The sequence below is a fragment of the Thunnus albacares genome, chromosome 9, assembly GCF_914725855.1.
Source record: "Thunnus albacares chromosome 9, fThuAlb1.1, whole genome shotgun sequence".
NCBI lineage: Eukaryota > Metazoa > Chordata > Actinopteri > Scombriformes > Scombridae > Thunnus > Thunnus albacares.
The window spans coordinates 22211847-22233657 of record NC_058114.1 but is presented as its reverse complement, the minus strand read 5'-3'; the positions used below and the strand labels follow the sequence as shown (position 1 = coordinate 22233657).

General features: G+C 42.0%; 1 protein-coding gene across 1 annotated transcript in view; it reads left to right on the top strand.

Annotated features, from left to right (window-relative positions):
* The window catches only part of sema6bb (sema domain, transmembrane domain (TM), and cytoplasmic domain, (semaphorin) 6Bb), a 126638-nt gene that overhangs the window by 64334 nt on the left and 40493 nt on the right, over positions 1–21811 (top strand). The window contains exons 4-10 of the mRNA XM_044362155.1: positions 2527–2587; positions 2732–2794; positions 13165–13263; positions 14775–14865; positions 15219–15338; positions 15982–16070; positions 16898–17115. Coding sequence (XP_044218090.1) covers positions 2527–2587; positions 2732–2794; positions 13165–13263; positions 14775–14865; positions 15219–15338; positions 15982–16070; positions 16898–17115 — 741 coding nt within the window. The remainder of the gene's footprint in view (positions 1–2526; positions 2588–2731; positions 2795–13164; positions 13264–14774; positions 14866–15218; positions 15339–15981; positions 16071–16897; positions 17116–21811) is intronic.

The window sequence follows — 21811 nt, the reverse complement described above, 5'->3', positions numbered from 1 at the left end:
ATTTGTAGGTCTTAAGCCTGGGTTGTATATGTTGAGGCGTCTTTGTGAAGATTTATGAGCCAATGAGTCATATACAAGGTTGTGTGCACATCCTACAACATAAAGAATAATTAAATCTTCATGTTAGTCTGTCTTTCGATACACACCCTGAATCCTTACCGTCCCCTACATGCAGTACACATTAAATCCACTAACACATATAAACAAACAAAAACACACAGGCCACAGGCTTTGCATCATTCAAACAACCTGGAGCAGGCAAGAGAAGAGAAAGAGAAACAGCAGCATAAATAATTCCCCCTCCTCTGCACTATCAGAGGCAACAGTGCTGGCTGCCAGCCACTCTGACTAGGAGGCCTGTTGCTATATTCATTATGTTAATGCTGAGACACTGCTGAAGCAGCCCGGATGAGATTATGCCTCACACTCTGGCTCACTCCACTGTTTGGAGAACGCTTAAACTCTGACCTGTTAAGCAGGGACGCGGCGAGCAAGTATTTAGTGATTTCGCACTTCTTCGCCACTTAGTCGTTGTCCTGTTCCTGCGAGGTTGAGTATGAGCGGGAATCTTCTAACGCACCAGCAGGAAGTGAGAATGAATTATTCAGAAGAAGAGTAACCTGATGGCTCTTGGCCTACCTGCGATCTCGTCAAACACACACTCTCACAGCGCTCTCTTTCAGAAAAACACAAGCAAAAACACACACGGAGGTTGGTATGAATGCTCATATTAGCAAGCACTTGTACATGGATGCACTCACACACAAAATAACCCCTCCCTCTGTCAAAGAAAAAGGAGAAACCAGGGGAGAACATGCAGCGCAGATGGGAGGCAGAGCTGGATCAGAGATGGGATCGATACTGCTGCAATAACACGGCTATGGCAGATTTACAGATTAGCCTGTTCAGAGCCCAGCCCTTTGCGTAGATGAAGCCCAAGCTTCAGATCCATCCCAGCAGATACCAAGGCCTTGATCAATATGCAAACGTCAGCTGTTAGCTGTCTAGCCCATCTCTCATTCAGTAGGAATTTGCACAGGAACGTCCAAGGTTACCGCAGAATTAACAACAGATTAGCAGTGCGAGAAAGAAGTGTTTGGAATATCATGAATACAGGCATGGTGTCGGCTTTTGGACAACGTGTAGGCAGCGTGTGGGGGTGTGCAGGCATCAGTATAACAACTTTATAAATCATCCATTAATTCAATTTCAGGCTTTTGAATAAGACGGATAAGCGGAATTTGGGGCCTTGCAGCAAATTCAATGCAGCAAGTCAAGTTTAATGAGCGGAGGCAAAAGGCGAAGGGGAAATATGAGACATCATTATGTAGTCGGGTTCCATTTCTCATATATATTGGTGAGAAATAGAAGACATTGTAAAGCAGTTCCCTAATCTCTGTGGGTCTGATCGACTTTAAAGGAATAAATGTCTCTAATGTGTATGCATTACTGCACATGCTTTGGCAAGATATACACCAGGTTGAAATTTATTTAGCGATAAAAACCACATAGATTCAGTATGTGATGGAAATATTCATACTATTGTGCTTTTCCTTATTTTCAGTCATATATAATATATATATATATATATACATATATAATGTTACAATGTTGTAATGTTCATATTAAACATGGCCAAAGTGTCAAATAATGAGGTAAACATATGCAGAAGTAATCTCTGTGAGCAAAAAGCACTGACTTCAGACTGCTCTGAACGCTCAATTTCCAACATTTTTTTGGCTGGACTGGCCACGGACCAGCCCTGTAAACTGACATGTCTGTCACTGACTGACTTAGTGACTGACTAAGTGATGAAGTTACAACATTGGTCAGCTGGCCCAGTGTCTGAATGTCCCTATTGCTCGTTGCTCTGAATCGGCACAAACAGCTTCAATTATATCCTCAGGGGGCGTTAACAGTGGAGTCCCTGACTGCAGTCCTGAAATAAGTTTTAAAAACACACATTTACTGACCAAAGTGTCTCACCAACACATGGATACAAAGAGCCTGCATGGCAGCTAGCAGCTACTCAGCATAGCTAGCATCGTTAGCGTAGCCATGCCGTGCTGTGTGTAGCCCATAGACTATATAAAAATAAGGTTTAGCCACAGGGTTCTGAAAGACGTCATAGCATAGATGTAGCTTTTAATATGAAGCAGTAAAGCAGGAAATGTTGGGTTTGCATCAGCAGTAACTTAATATGACTCTGACACGGCTGCCCCCTGGCAGGCTTCTGGAAAGCTGGCCAATCAGAACAGAGTGGGCTCATCAGGAGGGGGGCCTTGAGGAGACAGGAGCTAAGACTTTTTGTTAAGAGACAGAGGCTGAACTGAGGGGCTACTTAAAAGGCCAGTATAAGATAAATGAGGAGTTTTTTGAACTGTGAATCATGCAAAGCTACTTGAGCAGAGTCCCAGAATAAAAATATAGTGCTGGAAATGAGCTTAATAGCTCCCCTTTAAGCTTTGGATATTGCTCTGTTGGCTTACTGCCACTGTCTCTCTTTCTTTCTCTCTCTCTCTGCAGGGATGACCTTTTCCGTGTGGAGTTGGACATCGTTGCAGGAGATGAGATGTTCTACAGCAAGGTGACCACCTTCAGGACAGACACACATAACATTTACACCTTCTAGGCAGATGTTTTACTTGTCATTAGACCGTTAAATGTCATTTTCTACCTTAGAGAAAATGCAACTAACCAGCGGTATGTCTGTTTGCTTTTTATTATGTAGAAAAGAACATGGGAGTCAAACAAGAATGACATCAGGATCTGCAGGATGAAGGGCAAGCATGAGGTGAGACAGTGTTGTGTGGTTGTTTCTCCATATTCTCTTTTTTTTTCAAACCGATCTGTCTTTCTCTCCGTCTCTCTCAGTCCAGTTCAGGGCAATGAGCTTGATTTTTCTATTGAGTGTCATTTATATTACAAAAACATTCCTACTGGCAAGTTAATTGTAACTCTAGAAATGTAGTCAACATGTTGATGCACAGTATCTGTGTGGAAAGGCCTATACGACTACAACAGCTCTCAGTCTGTATTTCAGAGCATAAAACAGTCATTAGAAAAGGAAATCTGGACTATGCAATGACCAGGCATAACAAAGAAGCCACCATCCTCCTTATGTTTCATTGACTTTGAAAAGGTAAGGCATCAGAGGAGGTGATATCCCAAAATATCTCTCCTCAAGAGAGGAGGCAGGCTCAACACAATGATCCCCACAAGCCCTAATGAAAGATTTACTTTTAAACTATTCTTATAATCTTGTTTGAATCTTGATGAATGATGCAGTGGTTGTATTCCTGTCCTCTGTACTAGGTTGCATATTGTTAAAGTCACTAGCCTTAGGTCTCTGTCTTTTGCCCTTCTGACTTTCTTCTTGTGGCGATCTGAGAGTTCGCTCCCTTTTTTGGGTTAGCTGTGTTGAATTAGGTCAGCATCTTAATTATTTTGTATATAAGCGACTTGCTGTTGAACACTAACTAACTCATGCTCAGAGGAAGGCCTTGCAACAGCAATGATATTTTAATAAAATATGAGGATCCACAAACTTTGGCTGCTTTGATGGTGTGCCACCTTTGATAATTGATTTATATTGTTGAGTGCAAGCACCCAGTTTCTCTAGCTAGAACACACAGTTGCTGTCTTTTTTTGGAGCATTGTTTATTTATTATATGATAAAAAATGCAGGGCTAATTACATGCAGTTTAATAATAATTTGAAAATAGCACATTTAATTGCATCATCATAAATAATGAATAAAAAAACATCACTTTTACTATGAAGTATTTTTGTCACCAAATACAGAATTCCATCTGTGTTGACTTTAAAAATCATTTGCAACACTAAAATGTTTTTTAGATAGATAGATAGATAGAAAGATTTTTTATTGTCCTTCAAGAAATGTGCTGCACAGAGCCTCACATGAATACAGAGATACATTAATACAATAAACATCCACAACATAACTACATCAAAGACATCCATATGGGATACATCCACATTCATACACACATACACCAGTTACAGTCATCGGGGTATTTTGTTTAGCAATACTATGGCAGAGGGGACAAAATTCCTGCCATAATGTGGCTGCTTCCAGGCCAGAGATCTGTATCTGTGACCAGATGGAAGCAATGTGTAACCATTTATTGATTTTTAAGTTGTCACAATTTTTTACTTCACTTTATTTTGCCTGAAGCATTTTCTGAGCAATTTTTCAGCTCTCTCCATCATTTGCTGTAAACTGCACTCAACAGTGTCTTCTTGCAGCCCGAAATGACACAAATTTTGGATTTTGGGGTGAAAGTTGGTAAATCCCCCATAATAATGACAGATTATATGCAGAGATTATATCCTGTAGAATGACAGTAGATCAAATTGGATATTGGGTGATAGTTTGACAGTGAAATATGTTGAAATCATGTCATGTCTAATTCATGTCCAGTCACTGAGAGCTTTTCTCTTACACTATCTCTCTCTTTTACAAACACACACACACACACACACACACACACACACACACATACACAAAAACCATGTTCCTCTAAATGATGGCACGTGTTCTACCTTTGTGCCTGGAGCTTTTGTTTCACTGTGCCAGTCATCTGGCTGTCATGCCCGCTGGCGCAGCCATAAGAAAGGGAGGCTCATCTCACTGTCCCTGCTCATCCAACCCGGCAAACACACATACACATATCACATCGATCAGAGGGACAGAGCCACTCTTTCCTATATAGAACTTGTTCCACTGAGTTGAGTTGAGGGATGCGGTGTGTGCCCTCAGAAAATGCAGGTGGGCGTTGGGAAACCGAGGCGGTGAGGAAGAGATGGGGTGAAACATCCCGGCAGCCACCAGCAGCCAACGACTGAATACTGTATTTCCTCAGATAAAAGATGTAACCAATTAAAAGCCTCTGATAATGGCTGGGGGCGTGGTCGACATGAAGAATTAAAGGCTGGCCCCAAAAACAGACCGGGGGGAAAAAACAAGGGTGGATAAACTCCTGGTGCCTGTTATATAACGTGCATGCCAGTTAAGCATGAATAGTAGATGTAACTCCAGCTCTATGAGTGCATGCGTAGACCTTTAGATGACCATCACAGAGAGTGGAGGGGGATGGAGGAGACACAATATTGTTTAAATACAAGGATAACGGTGCATATTTTAATAATAATGACAGCAGTGACATTACATGAGCATGGGTAACCAGGGTAACTTGGCTAAGCCAGCGAGCATACATCCATGAGCATGCTACAGCTAAGAGGTGCACTGCCAAAGCGATGGAATTATTGTTCTGCACGTCGGAGTAAGTGGATTACCGGTAATGCAGTAACAAAAATTTAACAGAGCGGAAGCAGATCAGAAAACAAGGAGGCTTTTTACTAAAATATGAGCAAATATACTTATCAAACAGAGAGAATTAGAAATGAAGGCCTCTCTCTGATATAAGCCTGCTTCCAATAAAGGCCCGGTACCCACTGCAGTTGAGGTAAATAAAGGCCCCGGCCACTATCTGAGGAAATACGGTACTTCTTATATCTCCAACACACCCACACATCCCCAGATGCTGTCTGCCACACATAAACAGCTATGTGTGTGTGTGTGTGTGTGTGTGTGTGTGTGTGTGTGTGTGTGTGTGTGTGGGTGTGTGCAGTGGTTGTGGTTGGTGCAGGAAACATGGGCTCTGTCCCCTTCGGGCAGAGAAAAAAAATGACTTATTTAACACACTGAAAGAACACCTGACATTAAATCTGTGTGAGACAGTGCCAGACCGAAACACAATGGAGAATAGAGGGACAGAGACAAAAAGCTGGGCTGAGAGGAGGAGGAGGAGGAGGAGGAGGGGAGGAGAGGAAGACAGAGAGGTAAGAGAGAGGGGGGTAGGAGAAAAATGAGAGGAGAGGAAAGGAGAGGAGAGAAGAGAAGAGAAGAGAAGAGGGGTGGGTGTGTGTGGGTCCCTGTTGGCCGGCCCCGAGGAGAGCTGTGGGGCTGACTTAGATATGAAAGGTCTTCTTGCCCCTAATGACTGTGCTGCCTGGTAATGCTGTGAGTCACACGGCAATGTGAGGAAGATAAGAACGCTGCCAGGTCCTCTCTGTCAGCTCTCTGGGCTCAGACGCATATGAATGGACGTGATTGTGTGTGTGTATAAATGTATTTACACATAAGCACACACAAGTACAACCGATACGTTTTTCTGAAAACTAATACAGACATCGTGAACCATAGTCAGGGGGTTTTTTTGTTGGTGATTTCAAAATGTGACTAAAGTGCAGCTATTTTCAGTTACAAATAACACTTTTGAAAGAGTATTTAACAAGTTGCACCACACATTTAACTATATAATGCAATCCTGTACAACAAAAACAAAAATGAAACATTGAAACCTTCATAAAAGTAGAATCTATGGTTAAAAAAACTAGAATAGTATATGTAATTTATATTAAAATAGTGATATATATTGTGTTATAGTGCATTCTCTGGAAATTGAGTTAATAGATAAAATGAGCTAAAGGGAAATAGCACTGGGGATTCCTCACATGCTCAAATATTATGATTTTTAAAACAAATATCTTGATGGTAATACCAAATAAGTAGTAAGTCAATTTTATTTTATAGCTTCACAATCAGATACAAAAACATCATATAAAATGATAAATAAAACAAATAAACAACATAAAACAGGGTACCTTTTTCAAACATTTGCCCTGATGATGCAGTAGACTTGCACTGGACCATACATGTGAAGACCCTTATTTTCTTCATATTTGATTTTTTAGGCCTTACTGCACCTTCGCATTGAGTCCTGAGGTTGGTGGACATCTAAAAAATGTTCAGCTAGAACTGAAATAAGCTCAGAAAACTGTAGAACAAAAACATAATGCAGCCAAGAAGATTAAAAAAAGGCAACATTTCAGATGTATCTTTATGTTATGATAACCAAATTCAATTGAATTTTATATCACAGTATCAGTATAGATTTTTTTTTTACTGCAGGGCTTTTGTATCGGAGTTCATTGGATTGCTACAGGTTCTGTTTCCCTCTGTTGCTGTTTTGATCATCATGTTGAAGGTCGACTGGGCCGACTGCATATTTAACAAAAGAACAGACTTTCTGGCACACACAAATGCATCGTGCAGGTTCTTACATACATGTGGGTGGGATCAACAACTCTCATATACATTATATATACAGTATGTTCATACATATTCATGATTTTGATTGTCTTTTTTTATCTGCTCTCTCCCACACATACATGAACACGATTAAGAAGAAATCCTCGACAAACACATCTGTCAGACTGTGATTTTCTGTGTTGCCGCCCTCTCCTCCACTTCACCTCCTGAAAATGTCCTGTTCTGCTTCAGGGATGGTCGTGTCAGATGTGATACATTCGCCACCTCATAATTGGTTTTGTAATTAAATGTTTCCGCTTGGTTGATCACAAAGGACATAGTATTCTCACTAATTAGGCTGAAAATTCAATATCCTAATTCGTTCGCCTTTTTTATTCTCCCGTGTTGACCAAACGATTGTTGATGAATGCAACAGCCGGTCTCGCTGTCACTCAATCTGCATATTCTCTGCATATTTTCCTTTGTCCTCTGCTTTCCGCTGTTTCTTTTTATCTCTCATGTATTTGCCCTTTTCATTGTCTCTGTCTGTCATTCTCTCCCCTTACCTTTCTCTTCCTATGAAAAAAAAAAAAAAAACAGAGCAAGAGATAGTGGATGAGACATTTCTCAGAGGTGGCTCTGTGCCAACACATCAGGCCATGGCGGTGTGGGATGTACTGTACATGCAAACGAAGGCAATCCCATATAGAGCACCTTTAAAGAGCGGTTGGGCGTCGTTATAAGCAGCACTTAGCGAGATATTTGATCAATACTGCTTTGATCGTGCTCTCGGAGGAGCTCTGGGTTTTCAATCGTCCAACTGAGATAAAACCAGAACTGTCAGAAGATAGGGTTTCACAGCCGTGTTTTGGCTCCAAAATTAATCAATTCGAAAAAAAACCACATGTAGATTCACTTTCATTCCTTGTAATGGATGCTTCATATGTATAAAGTATCTAGTTAATATGCCTTCTGATGCTAAATGTGTGATGTTTATTTTTAAATCTGTGCTGATTTTACATAACTAAAACTGAATTAAGCTCAACCTTTAATGTATATTTCACAGCATCCCATCACTATATTCCCCCAAAAGTAGTACTTATGAATCAATCATCACACTCATTACACAATGCTAAAGTGCTAGAATGCCAGATACATTGAATATGAAGACAGGGAGGCTCTGAATACTTATCCAGTGAAAATGAATGATAAAACCAAGCTCTCAGACATTAGATCTTGATCAAAGCAAATGTTGCTCGACTCTAAAAAACACTAAATGTTTTTCTTGATGTTTCTGCAATATTTCCTTCCCTTTTACTACTTTTTGATTTCCCAATCGTTTTCTGTGTTGACTGATACTCAGTTTTTGTGATCCATTGTTTGTGGAGTTCCCTATGTATATGGACTTTGGTACTACAGCTGTTAACTGCTTTTCCCATGTGTACTTACCCGACAAAGCATAGATATGAAGTCATTATAAGCTCTAGGATTGACCGAAAGCTTGGCTTTATCATCAAATATTTGCAGTGGACCAAGTGTGCATAGCCTTCTTTTCTCCATACATTATATTCCCAAAAAGCAAATTTCCCCACCAGCTAGCATATGCTATCACATTTATGAATCACTTCCAGAAAGTGATTTTATACTCTTAATAGGACAATTAGCCATCATTTTCTCAGCAGGTTGTCAGACTCAAATCTGTCCTAGGGTGATTCAGGTTAAGTGTTGTGGTCAAGGACTGAACGGTGTGTGTGTATGTTTCCACCAGGGAGCGGAGCTCAGCTGACCCCTCGATCTGTAGGTCTTGCTGCAGGTCGGCTCCACCGCTGAGGCTGCCACATGGCTGACTGGCCTGGATAAACTCTCTGGTTTTCTCGGTTGCTTCCTTTCTGTCTCTCTCTCTCTATTTTTTCCTCCTACGGTATCTCTATTATCTCACTTTCTCCCCCTCTCTCCTTCACTCTGGTGTCTGATGTTTGTTTGTGGCCTGTGGTGTCTTCAGTCAGAATTACCATCAAACAGAGACGAAGGGTTGCATAGGGACACGGATTAGCTTTAACATGCTGAGTAAGACCGCAGCACTCAGAACAGCACATTGCTGCTAATTTGGTACCGCTGTTAATTTATCCTCCGCCCACATGTGCACAAACAACACACACACACACACACACACACACACATTTTCTTCTTGTCATGTAGAGTCACTCTGTTTTCAGTCAAAATTGTGCGTCAGGGATTTTTCTGGAAATGACAGGCCTGTTGTTAATGAGTGGAGAAGAGGGCTCGCCAAACCTTTGTGTAATTGTGTATTATGTATACAGTACGTGTGTGTGTGTGTGTGTGTGTGTGTGTGTGGGAGAGTTCTGGCTCAATGGCGGCTCTTGGCAGAGCAACGTTCTCTTCTCCCTGGTCGCTAACATCAGGGGACCAGCCAGGCATGTAATGGAAACTTTGGAGATTTAGCAGCTTGCTAAATACGACCGCCTGATGTACTGCCTTAGATGGCTCCAATTGTACGAACATTACTAAAGCAGGTCATGATGATAACTTATTATATTTTATTGGAGTATGAAAAATGCTGCAGTTGCTCCCGAAGCAGTAAAATTAGCAAAAAGATTTTACGACGTACGGACCTGTTTTGTATCTTGGTGAGACCAAACACAGGAATGCTGATTGTAGCTGGAGGTGAAACAGCATGTTTGTTAGGGTTTTTGGGATAAAGCCTTGTCATTACAACAAACATTGAGGCCAAATGAAGAGACTGTTTATCATCTCAGACGAAAGGTTGAGTTCCGGGAAATAGATGAAAAGCAGATGCAGAAGGTGGAGACTCCTCAGTTTTAATGGAGTCTGACTGCTGCAGGTTGTTTTGAGCAGATATGTTGTAGCAACGGAGAACCCCATTTAATGTGTGTGTGTGCGTTTGATCACTTTTATTAATGTGTGTATGTATGAATGCTTTTAGATATGCGTGTTTTTATGTACGGAACAGTGTATCTAAGGAAAATGTTTGTATCCGTGCCGAGAATCGCAAAGGGGAGGAATGCACTTGCTCGGCCAACATCTGCAGAGTAGAACAAGGCTGGCGAATATCTATTTTAAGAGCAAGAGACTGATTAAAAGTCTGCTGCCTGCATAGCGTCCGGTTTATATCGATGCAGATACAAATTTGCACACATGCTCACAGACACACACACGTCTCTCCCCATCTTTCCACAACCTCTCTCTCGTTCTTAAATCCCCCCTTCCATTCACAACTACGTCCATATTTGCGCTGAGGTGCGTGCTCCTGTGTAATTCATCTGTGCTGCAGATTCATTTTTCAGAGCCCATGCAGCTCTGCCACTGTCAGTAAGAAGAGCAGGAGCATGAGGAGGAGGAGGAGGAAGGAGGAGGAGGAGGAGGAGGAGGGCTGCAGTCGTCTGGGTCTCGGGAAGGCTTGCCAGCCAGCACAGGTGGCGTTTTGTCTGGATTCTGCCTAGGGAGCGAGGGAGCGCAGAGAAGAGAGGAGGCAGGGGGGAGAAGAAGGAGGCATCAGGATGTACAGCATTTGGATTTATATAATTGTTTAATTCAGTGATTCACTGCTTGATCCTCTATAATTGGTTTGTGTTTTTTAATGTGGAAACCACAGTGAAACCATAATCCTGCTGACTGAATTGGGCTTTGAATAAAGACAGACCCATACCTGGGAGTGCCAAATTGCTTCCTGGAATAGATGAATAAGGGTTAATGTAATGCATGTATGCAGCAGGGGATGAATTTTGACGATATCTTTAAAGTGCAAAAGGAAATCAAAACTGAGTCATTGTATTTCAACAAAGGACCTAACCCCATATTTTTGTCCTGTAGTAGTGAAATGTTTCATTTTATACAGAATAACACTGCCAAACGCTTACATTTGTGCAGTGGTTTGGCTCTTTTAAGCATTTACTCCCCTCTCTGCGATGCTGGCAGTGGGACTGGGCTGTTATTAAGAGTGCTTCATCTGGCTTTGTGATTACAGCTCTGACCGAGCTGACAGACTGTAACCCCACCGACAAACAGCATGCAAATGATTCTCACACATGAGCATGCATCTGTGCTGTGATATGCAGATACACACACACAAACACACACACGCACGCAGAGATATATGTACTAGACACACATGAACACATGCCGCATGTGGGGGGAGTGACACACACTCATATACTGTCGCTGTCACTCCTCAATTTGTCACATAGTGCTGCGCCATTCGAAATTTACACCTCGCATTTGACACTACCCCTGCACCCAACACATACACACACACACACACACACACACTGTACACCCACACATGAAAACACTTCCGTCTTTGCTGTTTTTTTGCTGTTGAAAAATGAGAACCCTGCAGGGAGTGAAGTGGAAAGGTGGAAGAGTGGAGGGGTGCAGGGTGGAGCATCTGGAATAACACTCACTAGTCTCTTATATCCCTGCTTTCCCTCTGATCTCTTCACACACACACACACACACACACACACACGTACATAGTGTCATTTGACATTCCCACTATCACCACCACCACCGCTTCTGCTCCAGTCCTACTTTTCTTTCCGATGACATAATGCGGGTAGTGGTCTTGAAGTAGACCCCATCTGCTGTGTGTGCATGTGTTTGCGTGTGTCTGCGTGTGTGTGTGTGTGTGGCTGAGCTGGTGCCATCCTGGCTGGGACACCAGTAGTTTGGGGGAAGGGGTTTCTGGCTGTTGTCCGCCAGCGATCTACTGTACATCACCATTCACTCTGCAAACACACATACAGGTGGCTGACTGGGCCCTGCAAAGGCAAACCACTGTACTTTTTGGCTTTCAGAGTCAAAGGTCATGGCTGGAATGTAGGTTGAATACATCTGGAAAAAATGTTTGTTTTTCTTTGTTTGTTTTTTTTCATTTTACCTTTTGGTCCTTGAGACAGTGGTTCCTATAAAATTGGTCAAGACTCCCCCAGTGGGACCCAAGATAAATCTGAGGGGTCAGAAAAGAATTTTAGTTTTTTCTTGTGAAATATTGAAAACATTTATCTTGTCTGTTTATAAAAAATCCTTCAAATCAAACAATCTGAGGAGACATCCATCTTTGGTTGAACTGGTCATGTCCACACTAAAGACATAACCTGTATTGAGAGTTCACTATTTGTTCATTTTAAGGGGTCACATGCCAAATAATGGTTGGAACCACTGCCTCAAAATCTACCAACCTCAAACTCTTTCGCATACAAATTGTCATCAGCTTTTTCCTCTGTATTTTCCGGTAATCATTCAATTCCCTTTCATCTCAGTCCATGGTATAAATTTGTGCCATTCTTTGTAAATAGTGTGAAAAGCTGGTAAAAAATATGGTCAGAGAAAATAACAAAATGTCCATACTGTGCTGTAGGTGCAGAACTCTGTGATAATCACAGCCGTGTAAAGTGTATGTCAGAGGTTGCATATGTTTAGTAATTTCCACTACAAACACACTGACAGGCTATACTTTTGTCAAGGCAGGAGATTAACTTGAAAGTCATTTTTCTCCATTTCACTACACCAACATTCATTACTATTTGACACTGTGGGGCAAAAGCAGCTATTAAGTCATGTGGTTCTTAAACGACTTTTCATTTCAAAGAATGAGCACAGTGGAAGGGAACTGTGACTCAGGTTTATTTTGTCATTTAGCTTGATGTAGTTTGAAGCCTTGTGGTGACGAAATTAGCTTTGAATTTGCTGTTTGTTTTAAAATCCTGAGGCTGGTTTGGATTACTGTCTGTCAATCAACAGCTGTGTGAGTGTGTGTGCATGTGTGAAGAGGGTAGACACTTAAAGTCTCTGCGGGCTGCATCCAGACTATATCAATATGATTGACAGCGTTAATGGTGTGATAATTCCACACATCAGGCAACTGAAAAGCTTCATTTCACCAAGCGGTTTGGATAATCAGTCTCCAAAAAGTAAACCCAGTTCTTCATTCTGCCTTTATTCTCTTCAATTGTATCCCTCCTGCATGATTAAAGTCTCTCTTTCTCTATTTTTCTCTTTACCTCCAGGATGAATGCCGTAATTTCATGAAGGTGTTGCTCAGCAGACACGGAGGCCTGTTTGTATGTGGGACCAACGCCTTCAACCCACTATGTGCCAACTACACTGTAAGTAAAGACTAAACACGCTGGTGGCACAGCTCTTTGTGTCCAAAACCTGCAAGTGGTCCATCCTTGCACTATGTCTGTTGACGTCATTGATAAATGGCTTATCTATTTTTTCCAGAAGAGAGTCCCCGCTTCCAAAACACAATTAGTAGTCTGTTCAGGTGAAAATTTACTGCGTGATAAGAGTTGTTTGTTCAGCACTCGAGGCGGCGTTGACTTCCTCCCCAGGAGTTATTTATCCTTGTTGTCTGGCAGTTTCAGTGCCTTGTTTTCCTAAGATACAACAGTTGTTATTTCTCAGTGGTTAAACTTTGTGGTCTGCCGAGCTTGTTATCGTTGAGAGTCAGAGACGGATAATCAAGAAGAACACAAAGAGGTGAGAAGAGGAAGAGGCCGATATTCAGAGAGTACAGGGTGAAGATGTGACTTGTTTCTTTGCTTGTGTTAAGAGAGCAAAGCAACTCCCCAGTTGGGGGAGAAAATGGGAACAATTAAAGAGTCACCAGGGTTCAAACTACAAGTGTCAACTGGCCTGATTCAACTAATTAGCCACAGTGCCTTCTAAATATTTCCTCCTCTGTCAAAAACAAAACACATTTGTCACACTGTGCAGGAACTCACCTGAATCCTTCATCGTGCAGCTAAATTTGCTCCACTTCCCAACCAATCTCTGTCACGCTCAATTACAGTTACAATTTCAAACTTGTGGAGGAAAAACTACACATAAATATTAATCATCAGCTCGGCTGATTTCACATCATTCTGCAGGAATATTAAATGAGGGATGAAGGCAGTTGGAGTTGGAGAGAGAAAGAGAGAGTGGGAAAAAAAATGCTTTCGTTATCAAAGGCTTTTTCAGATAAGTGTTATTTTCTGTCTTTCACATTTCAAATACAGCACAACAGTGGGACACTGAGACATACCTGGCCCATTATCTGTCAGCCACTAATGACATACTACAACAGTGTGTAACACACCTGTCTCTGCCTGATAGGCTGTCTGTCTCTCTGGGGACTAGTTAGCGATGCTAGCTACTGTTTTATTTATAGCTGTGTTTTAATGAAATGACACCTATAATTTATTTCGTTTCCAACCGTAGATGAGAATTAGACTGTGCAGTCGAAGTAGTTGTGCTTGTGGCTACCTTTTAAGTATGCGGTGTGTTTGTGAATGCGTGTGTGTGTCACCGACAGGCAGAGATTTTACTGTATATACATGTATGTTTGTGAGAGCTGGAAACTTGTGTGGGTGTATGGACCCAGATGTGTCTTGTCTATGTGTGTGTGTGTGTGTGTGTGTTTATCTGCTTTATTTATGCATGAGTATGTGACTCTCTTGTTGTTGCTGCTGTGCCTAATTGCCACCAGTGAATCATTAGTTTGCACTTACGGTAACACTCCCTAATTGCCATTCTCTTGTGGCTTGTTTTCATGATGCTTGTGTAGATGCATTCATATTGTTGGGAGTTTGCTGATTGATGCATGTATGTGTGTATGTGTGTTTCCGAACAGGGAGACACTCTGGAGATGGTAGGAGACACAGTCAGTGGGATGGCAAGATGCCCTTATGATCCCAAACACGCCAACGTAGCTCTGTTTGCAGGTAAGACGCACCTTTTTGTTTGGATCCTCACTTCCTCGCCCTCATGTGGATCGCACGGTGGTGCGACGCTATGTGCTATCACACCTTTCATTTTGTGATACTGTTGATTGCAGCAGTGAATATCGTTGAGGAGTGTAATTGCTCCTCTAGATGTTGTCTAAATGTTGTGACCTCTGAATATGCTACATATGCTCAACAATACTGAGCCACTGTGGTTCTTCAGTTTATATTTATCTGCTTTGTTCACGTCATCAGATTTAAACTTCACTATAATAATACCAACACTGTTCTGTGACAGGCTGTCCAACTCACTTATGTGTTTATGTGTGTGCGTCTGTGTGTGCGTGTGTCAGAGGGGAATCTGTTTACAGCCACAGTGACAGACTTCCTGGCCATTGATGCAGTGATCTACCGTAGCCTTGGGGACAGTCCTGCTCTGCGCACTGTCAAGCACGACTCCAAGTGGTTCAGAGGTACCGACAGACATGTGTGTTCATCTGTGTGTATGTGTGCTTTTTTAATGCTTGTTAAGGTATGTTTGTTTGTGTTTTTTTAGCAAGTGTAGGTGCATGGGTGCAATATTAGAGTATGTCTTCTCATCAGAATCATTTCTGTTGTTGATGTTGTCCACAGCGTCTGATGGGTTGAGTGTGTGTCCACATCACTTAGCAGCATGCAGGATCAATACATGTGTCAGTAGCAGAGTGGCTGAGTCAGCAGCCTGACAACTCTGTGTTCAGGTTACTGGACAAGGAGCTGTCAAAGTTAAATCTGGACCATCCATATCACGGTCAAAATGAACAACAACAATGAGACAGTAAAAAAATACACAATATCAGACACACAGGTCGTAGCCAGTCCAGGGTGTAATAGCGCCAAAATGCATGGCGTGAAACCGAGTTCCCAGAAACGTCAGGGGGCCATAATGTGCTTATTGTTTGGTGTGAAATCCCCTTTCAGCATGTAATGAAATTAAGCATGGCCTCTGCCTCTTTCTCACTGCCCTCGTGTTACCTCGGTGTCGTGGGAGTGAATGATGCATGGTCCATCTATATTTCATTAAACCTTTTCTCTCCATGCTTCTCCCCCTCACTTCTTCTCTCTCTCACAATACAGAACCGTATTTTGTCAGCGCTGTGGAGTGGGGACCTCACATCTACTTCTTCTTCAGAGAGATAGCCATGGAGTTCAATTACCTGGAGAAGGTGATGAAAACATGTCCTCACACCTCCTGAACACTCAGCTCTGCTGGTCCCGGTCCATTCAGAGAGTCTTTTAAAAGGACCATAGAAGAATATGTGAATGTGTCTTTAATGTGCAACGCCATGAAAGGAGATGCCGGACTAATATGTTCTCTGTAGCTATTATTTGAGTGTCAATATCAACTCTTTTCCCACAGCTGCACTGACCTTTCATCCTGGTATTTGTTTTCTGTATATCTAATCCAACAAATCACGAACTGAGTAAACAACTCATGTCTATATTAACCTGAGAAAAGCCTTTTTTATATTGACTGTGTATTTCCTGCCCTTACAGAGCTTGAGATGCATCTTTATGAAAAAATTATCAGCATCAGGAAACCCACTTTTCTAATAAATCAGCAATTCCCATTTGGGGAGATGTTCTTGCATTCAAGGTCTCTGGCTCTGACATGTTTACAGAGAGCAAAGTAAATGGATACTTAAACAGCATCACCGTTGTGTGGATGGGGGTGTTCAAAGAAGCAATTTTGAGATGACATTTTCATGAATAATTGATATTAAATTTACCATTATAAAACAATGATCTGTCAAAACAGAGTTCACGCATTGCAAATAGTATGCAAATGAGTCTTAGAGATCAACTTAGAGTGGAAAAAAGCTTTTAGATATGCCTTTTTGAAGATGAAACCCAAAACTCTGGAAATACTTCCTAACTCCCCAGCTTATTATTTGAGTTATATATGAGCTGTGCTTGTACGGTAGGCAATGATGTGCCTGTCAACTTTATTTTCTATGCTTTCATCGGCTCCTCTGTGCCTGACTACTCACAGGTGGTGGTGTCGCGTGTGGCCCGCGTGTGTAAACGGGATCAAGGTGGATCTCAACGCGTCCTGGAGAAGCAGTGGACATCGTTCCTGAAGGCCCGTCTAAACTGCTCCGTTCCTGGTGATTCCCACTTCTACTTTAATCTGCTGCACTCCACCAGCCCCATCATCAGGATGCACGGCAGGGACATCATCCTGGGGGTGTTCTCTACACCGGCTAACAGGTACAGCATAGACACACTTATGTGTACCGGTAAACAAGCTACCAAAAAATTCAAATATGCTTTTCACTCTCAGAAATACACCCACAAAGACAGACACTGTAGATCAATATGCGACCTGTCTGCCTTCAAATAAGAAGCTTGATTTATGTCTATGTGTGTGCGTGCATGTTCGACTCTGTGGGATTTCATCCATGTCCTGCAGACAGAGAGAAGGAGATTCAATCATACTGAGATTATTATTTAAGGAACATGTAGATGTAAAAACACATCATGACATACTTCCTGCAGAGACACACCCAATGTGTAATCGCACTCACATGAACCACCATAGTTTGTTCCTTCACCTATGAAGTCAGAAAAAGGAAGGTTTCCTACAGGCCAAGGCAAGCAAAGCTCTAGAGAAAATGAAAGAGGCTGTGTGTGAGGTACAAAGGTCAGGATTGTGGGGTACAGAGTAATTTAAGACATATGGAATGCTTTCACTGAGGACAAAAGGGTGATTTGTTGAAAGACAAGATTAAATTGGAAAAAGGTGAGAGGAGAGGAGAGGAGAGGAGAAGAGAGGAGAGGAGAGGAGAGGAGAGGAGAGGTGAGAAGAGAGGAGAAGAGACTGGTGCTGCCTGGTAAATGGAGGATTATGGCAGACAGAGTATTTGCAGAGCCAAAGACAACACAAACAGCAAACCAGAGAAATTGAACAACAGAAAGAAGAAGAGAATGTGACAAAAATATTTATGTGAGCTACACATACAGTACACTTTCATTTAAATGCACCAAATATAGGATTGTGTCTACACTAAGGAGGCACTCATTCTTCTGAGGGATTCAATGTAGTGTTGAGTGTTAGATTTCCCTAAAACAAGTGAGAAAACTGCCAGTGGGATGAGTTAATTCTCTTTGTTTCCAATGCAAATAAACAATAGTTTCCTTGTTTCCCATGTCTCTTTCCTGATACAGTTGAGTAATCTGTTTATCACTCTTTGTTTGAAGACACTGACAGACAAATTCTTAGATGCAGGGTTTTTTTAGTGTATGTATGAAAAATGCTGAATGGGAGACTCAATTGTTAATAATGTGGGAACATTCATCACGTATCCTCCAAGTTGCACTGAGAAAAATAGATACTCTGTATGCCTTTGTAAAAGACATTGCCACAGTATATTGCAGTCTAAGTGCTTCAAATCATAGAAAGGTATTCAGTACATTTTTCTGTGATGGCCCACTCCCCTTACACTACCTGAATGGCCCTGATACCACTTACTGTGTCTGGTAGTGCAGACACATTAAAGCAAACACTTAGAAATACTCGCGACTGCTTGCTATTTGCTTGCTATTACTGGAATCAATACAGTATCTCACTTAAATGCAGCCAGCAGCATAACTATTATTTGTCAGGTCACCAGTATAATACCATCTCTATTTATTTAGGATATAAAAATAAGGCCATTTGCAAGTTGCAGGAATGTCTCTCAAAGCAGTGAGCTCCCGACCTCCTGGTAAGAGACATGAGACAAAGAGGGGAAGACAAGAAGAGAAATAGAGAGTGAGCGAATGCGAACGGAGAGAGAAGACAGAGAGGAGAATAAAGAGGGAGTTGGTGAACAAGAGGGGGGGAGAGAGGGATGAGAAACTCAAGGTCAATAATGGACCACATGTGTGTCCCTCGCTCTCTGAGATCTAAAAACTGTTTCATCAGCTGCATCTTATCTGCGTGTTTGGAAGGTCTACGCTGCAAGAAGGGATGCTGCCTGCCGAGACAGATGGATGCTTTACACACACAGATGCACACCCACTTTCATACACAAACACAAACACACACGTGCGCAAACACGCTGACAATGGTTCCCAGATAACAGCATTTACAGCATGCCATAGAGGAGAACCAGCTGAACACACACATACCCCTTCTTGGGTAAACTGTTACTGAGTCCTATTTTAAATAACTACCAGCCAAGACAGAGAGAGATGGATGGATAAGGAGATGTGTGATGGAGGAAAATGAACAAAAAGAGAAAGGGAGAATGTGTGAGGTGAGCTGCAAAACCCCCACTGGCCCCGTGTGGCCCACTGCGCCACACTGGCTAAGTGCTTGCCAGACAAATTGCTTTGGCTGGCAGCGTGCAGTGAAAACAGCATGAAGCAGGACCTGGGAGTGCAGGAATAGCTATTCTCTCCTGCCATTTTGCCCTGTGCAGCATATAAGAGACTATATGGGAATAAGGGGATGAAGTCAGGGTTTTACTGGGCTTTCCCAGAGTCACCCCTGGACATGCTGAAGTTACTCATTTCCTCTTGTGCCCATATACTCCCGGGATGATTTTACAGCCACAACTCCACGATTAGTTGCATTTTTTGGGATCCTTCAATATCTGCTTCCACAGTGTAAAATCGCCCCTGGTATCCAGTTCCTTTGTGCGTCCTTCTCTGAAGCCCCAGGCCCTTCCTCTCGATGAGGGATGAAAGAAGAGTTTGGATTTCCTACTGAGCACCTCCTGCACTCAACACTCCTGATGCTCAAGAGGTCAAGAGAGAGGCGTAGGGAGCAACCATAAACTGAAAAGAGAGCAGAAAAAAAAGAATCAGAATATGAGACGACTGGCGAGAAGAAGAGAGAAGAAAGTACTTTCTGCTTTATTTAGCAACGCAAATAGGCAAGTACATGTCGAAAGAACAGAAGCAAGATGTCAAATGGAAGGCTTACCGTCATTGTGCTGCAGTGGACTGGTATTGAAAACAAACAACTCTCGTTATTTCTTAGCTATTGTTTTGGCAGCTGAAAATGTCTATTGCTAAAGTAGACTAACGTGGGCTCATTAGGCTTAATGGAGCCGCGCAGGAATGCAAGGAAAACATCCCATGCAAAGAAAAGTAAATCTGGTTCATCCTGAGAGTGGGAGGCCATGTTTGGTTTTGGTTATAAAGATCCCATGTGACAGGGTCGGAGCAGGATACCCCTCTGGGAAAACATAGCAGAGGAGGGGAAATGAGGAGGACAAGGAGCAGGAGGAGAACAGGTTTACAGTGCCAGGAGAAGTGTGACACAGGGGAGGATGCACAGATGTGCAAGTTAGTCCCCCCGGGCTTTGCACAAGTAGAGAAGGCAGAGGAATACATAGTTAGGTAGAGAGAGCTACTGCAGAGGAAGGGATGTGGGGAGGGAACACTGCATGTAGTTGACAGCAGAGCCATGTTGCAAGGAAAATCCTGAGTTGTAGCAGAGGTGTTAGCGAGTCCACATGGGCAAGGTTAGTCAGGTTGGACAGAGAATACCTACAGTGACATGAATTGGAAAAAAGTATGAAAAATTGGGTTGTTTGAGTACAAAAAAAGGAGATCAGGGTAAAGGTTGGCAGGAGAATAAATGAAAGAAACAGGATGACGGAGTAAGTCCATGAGGTGCAAAGGGTCTCATAATTACGGCCTACTGTAAATTGAGAGTTTCATATATAGAAACTGGATACGTTTGCCCCTAATAAAATCACAGTAAAGTCATCTCATTGTGCGGTGGTTAATTTTGATTTTCACCTTATATGTTGCTGTGACTGACCAGCACCTGACTGAAAACACTGGCTGTGCATGGGGAGTTCTGTCCTTCGAGTTTCATATATAGCTTTGATCATGGGTTAAATATTCATGCTATGTTTTGTATAAACTGGATAAAAAGTTTAACATTTTCAAATGTTGGATTGGTAGATCAGAAGTGGGCTATCCATATGATTGATTAGAAATACCTTTATTTCTGTCATGTGACTGGTTCTCTGTGAGTTGTAAATCAATATATGCTTCATATTGTGGAAATTAGTATATATGTCAATTTTTATCGCTCACAGGATTGGAAAATTAGCTTTTTTGGCATCTGTGATACCCCCTAAATGTCAACTTTAAAGAAATATTTCGACAATTTGAGAAATGCTCTTGTACACTTTTAAGGACAAATTGTGTTTTGTAATGCTGGTTACCTGGAAACCTCATGTTGACAACAAGACTCCATTGCTTACAGCCAAGAAATAGGCCACATATTCCCTCATAAAATTGTAACTTGTTTTTACATTTTGGTTTTCGTATATGTACATGTATTAAAAACGAGATATGACAATTAATTTGTGAGCCTGAGAGGTGCCGGTAGGCTGATTTTTTTTTTTTTAAACTTTGGACAGAGACAGGATTTTTGTTTCCCCCTGCTCCCAGTCTTCATCTTAAGCTAAGCTAACTGCCTCCTGTCACCAGCTTCATATTTTACGGACAGATATGGAAGTGGTATCAATCTTCTCATCTAACTGTCTGCCGATGTTGAATTATTCCTTAAAGGTAGAGTCAGTCAATCTGGAGAAAGATTGTTGATATTTGAAACTAATACCCAAACAAAGACACACCTGCCACGTGCTCCTTCAGAAGCTCCACCCCCTAAATTCATGGATACGCATTACCAAGGCAACAACCAACAGACAAATATGGCGGAATCCACAATGATGCATCAGCTGTAGAGTCACCTCTGTTCCTCTCACACATTATCATGAGCGTAAAAAATTTTCGTCTCCTGTGAGCACAACTGTCACGGTTATGCAGGCAAGTGGACCTTAATGCTGAAACAACAGGCAGGTGAAAGAAACTGAAGAAATTATTTTTTTATTTACCAGACTCTCGTTACTGGCAGATGAAGACAAAAACAGAACCGGCTGACTTGAAACAGGAGCAA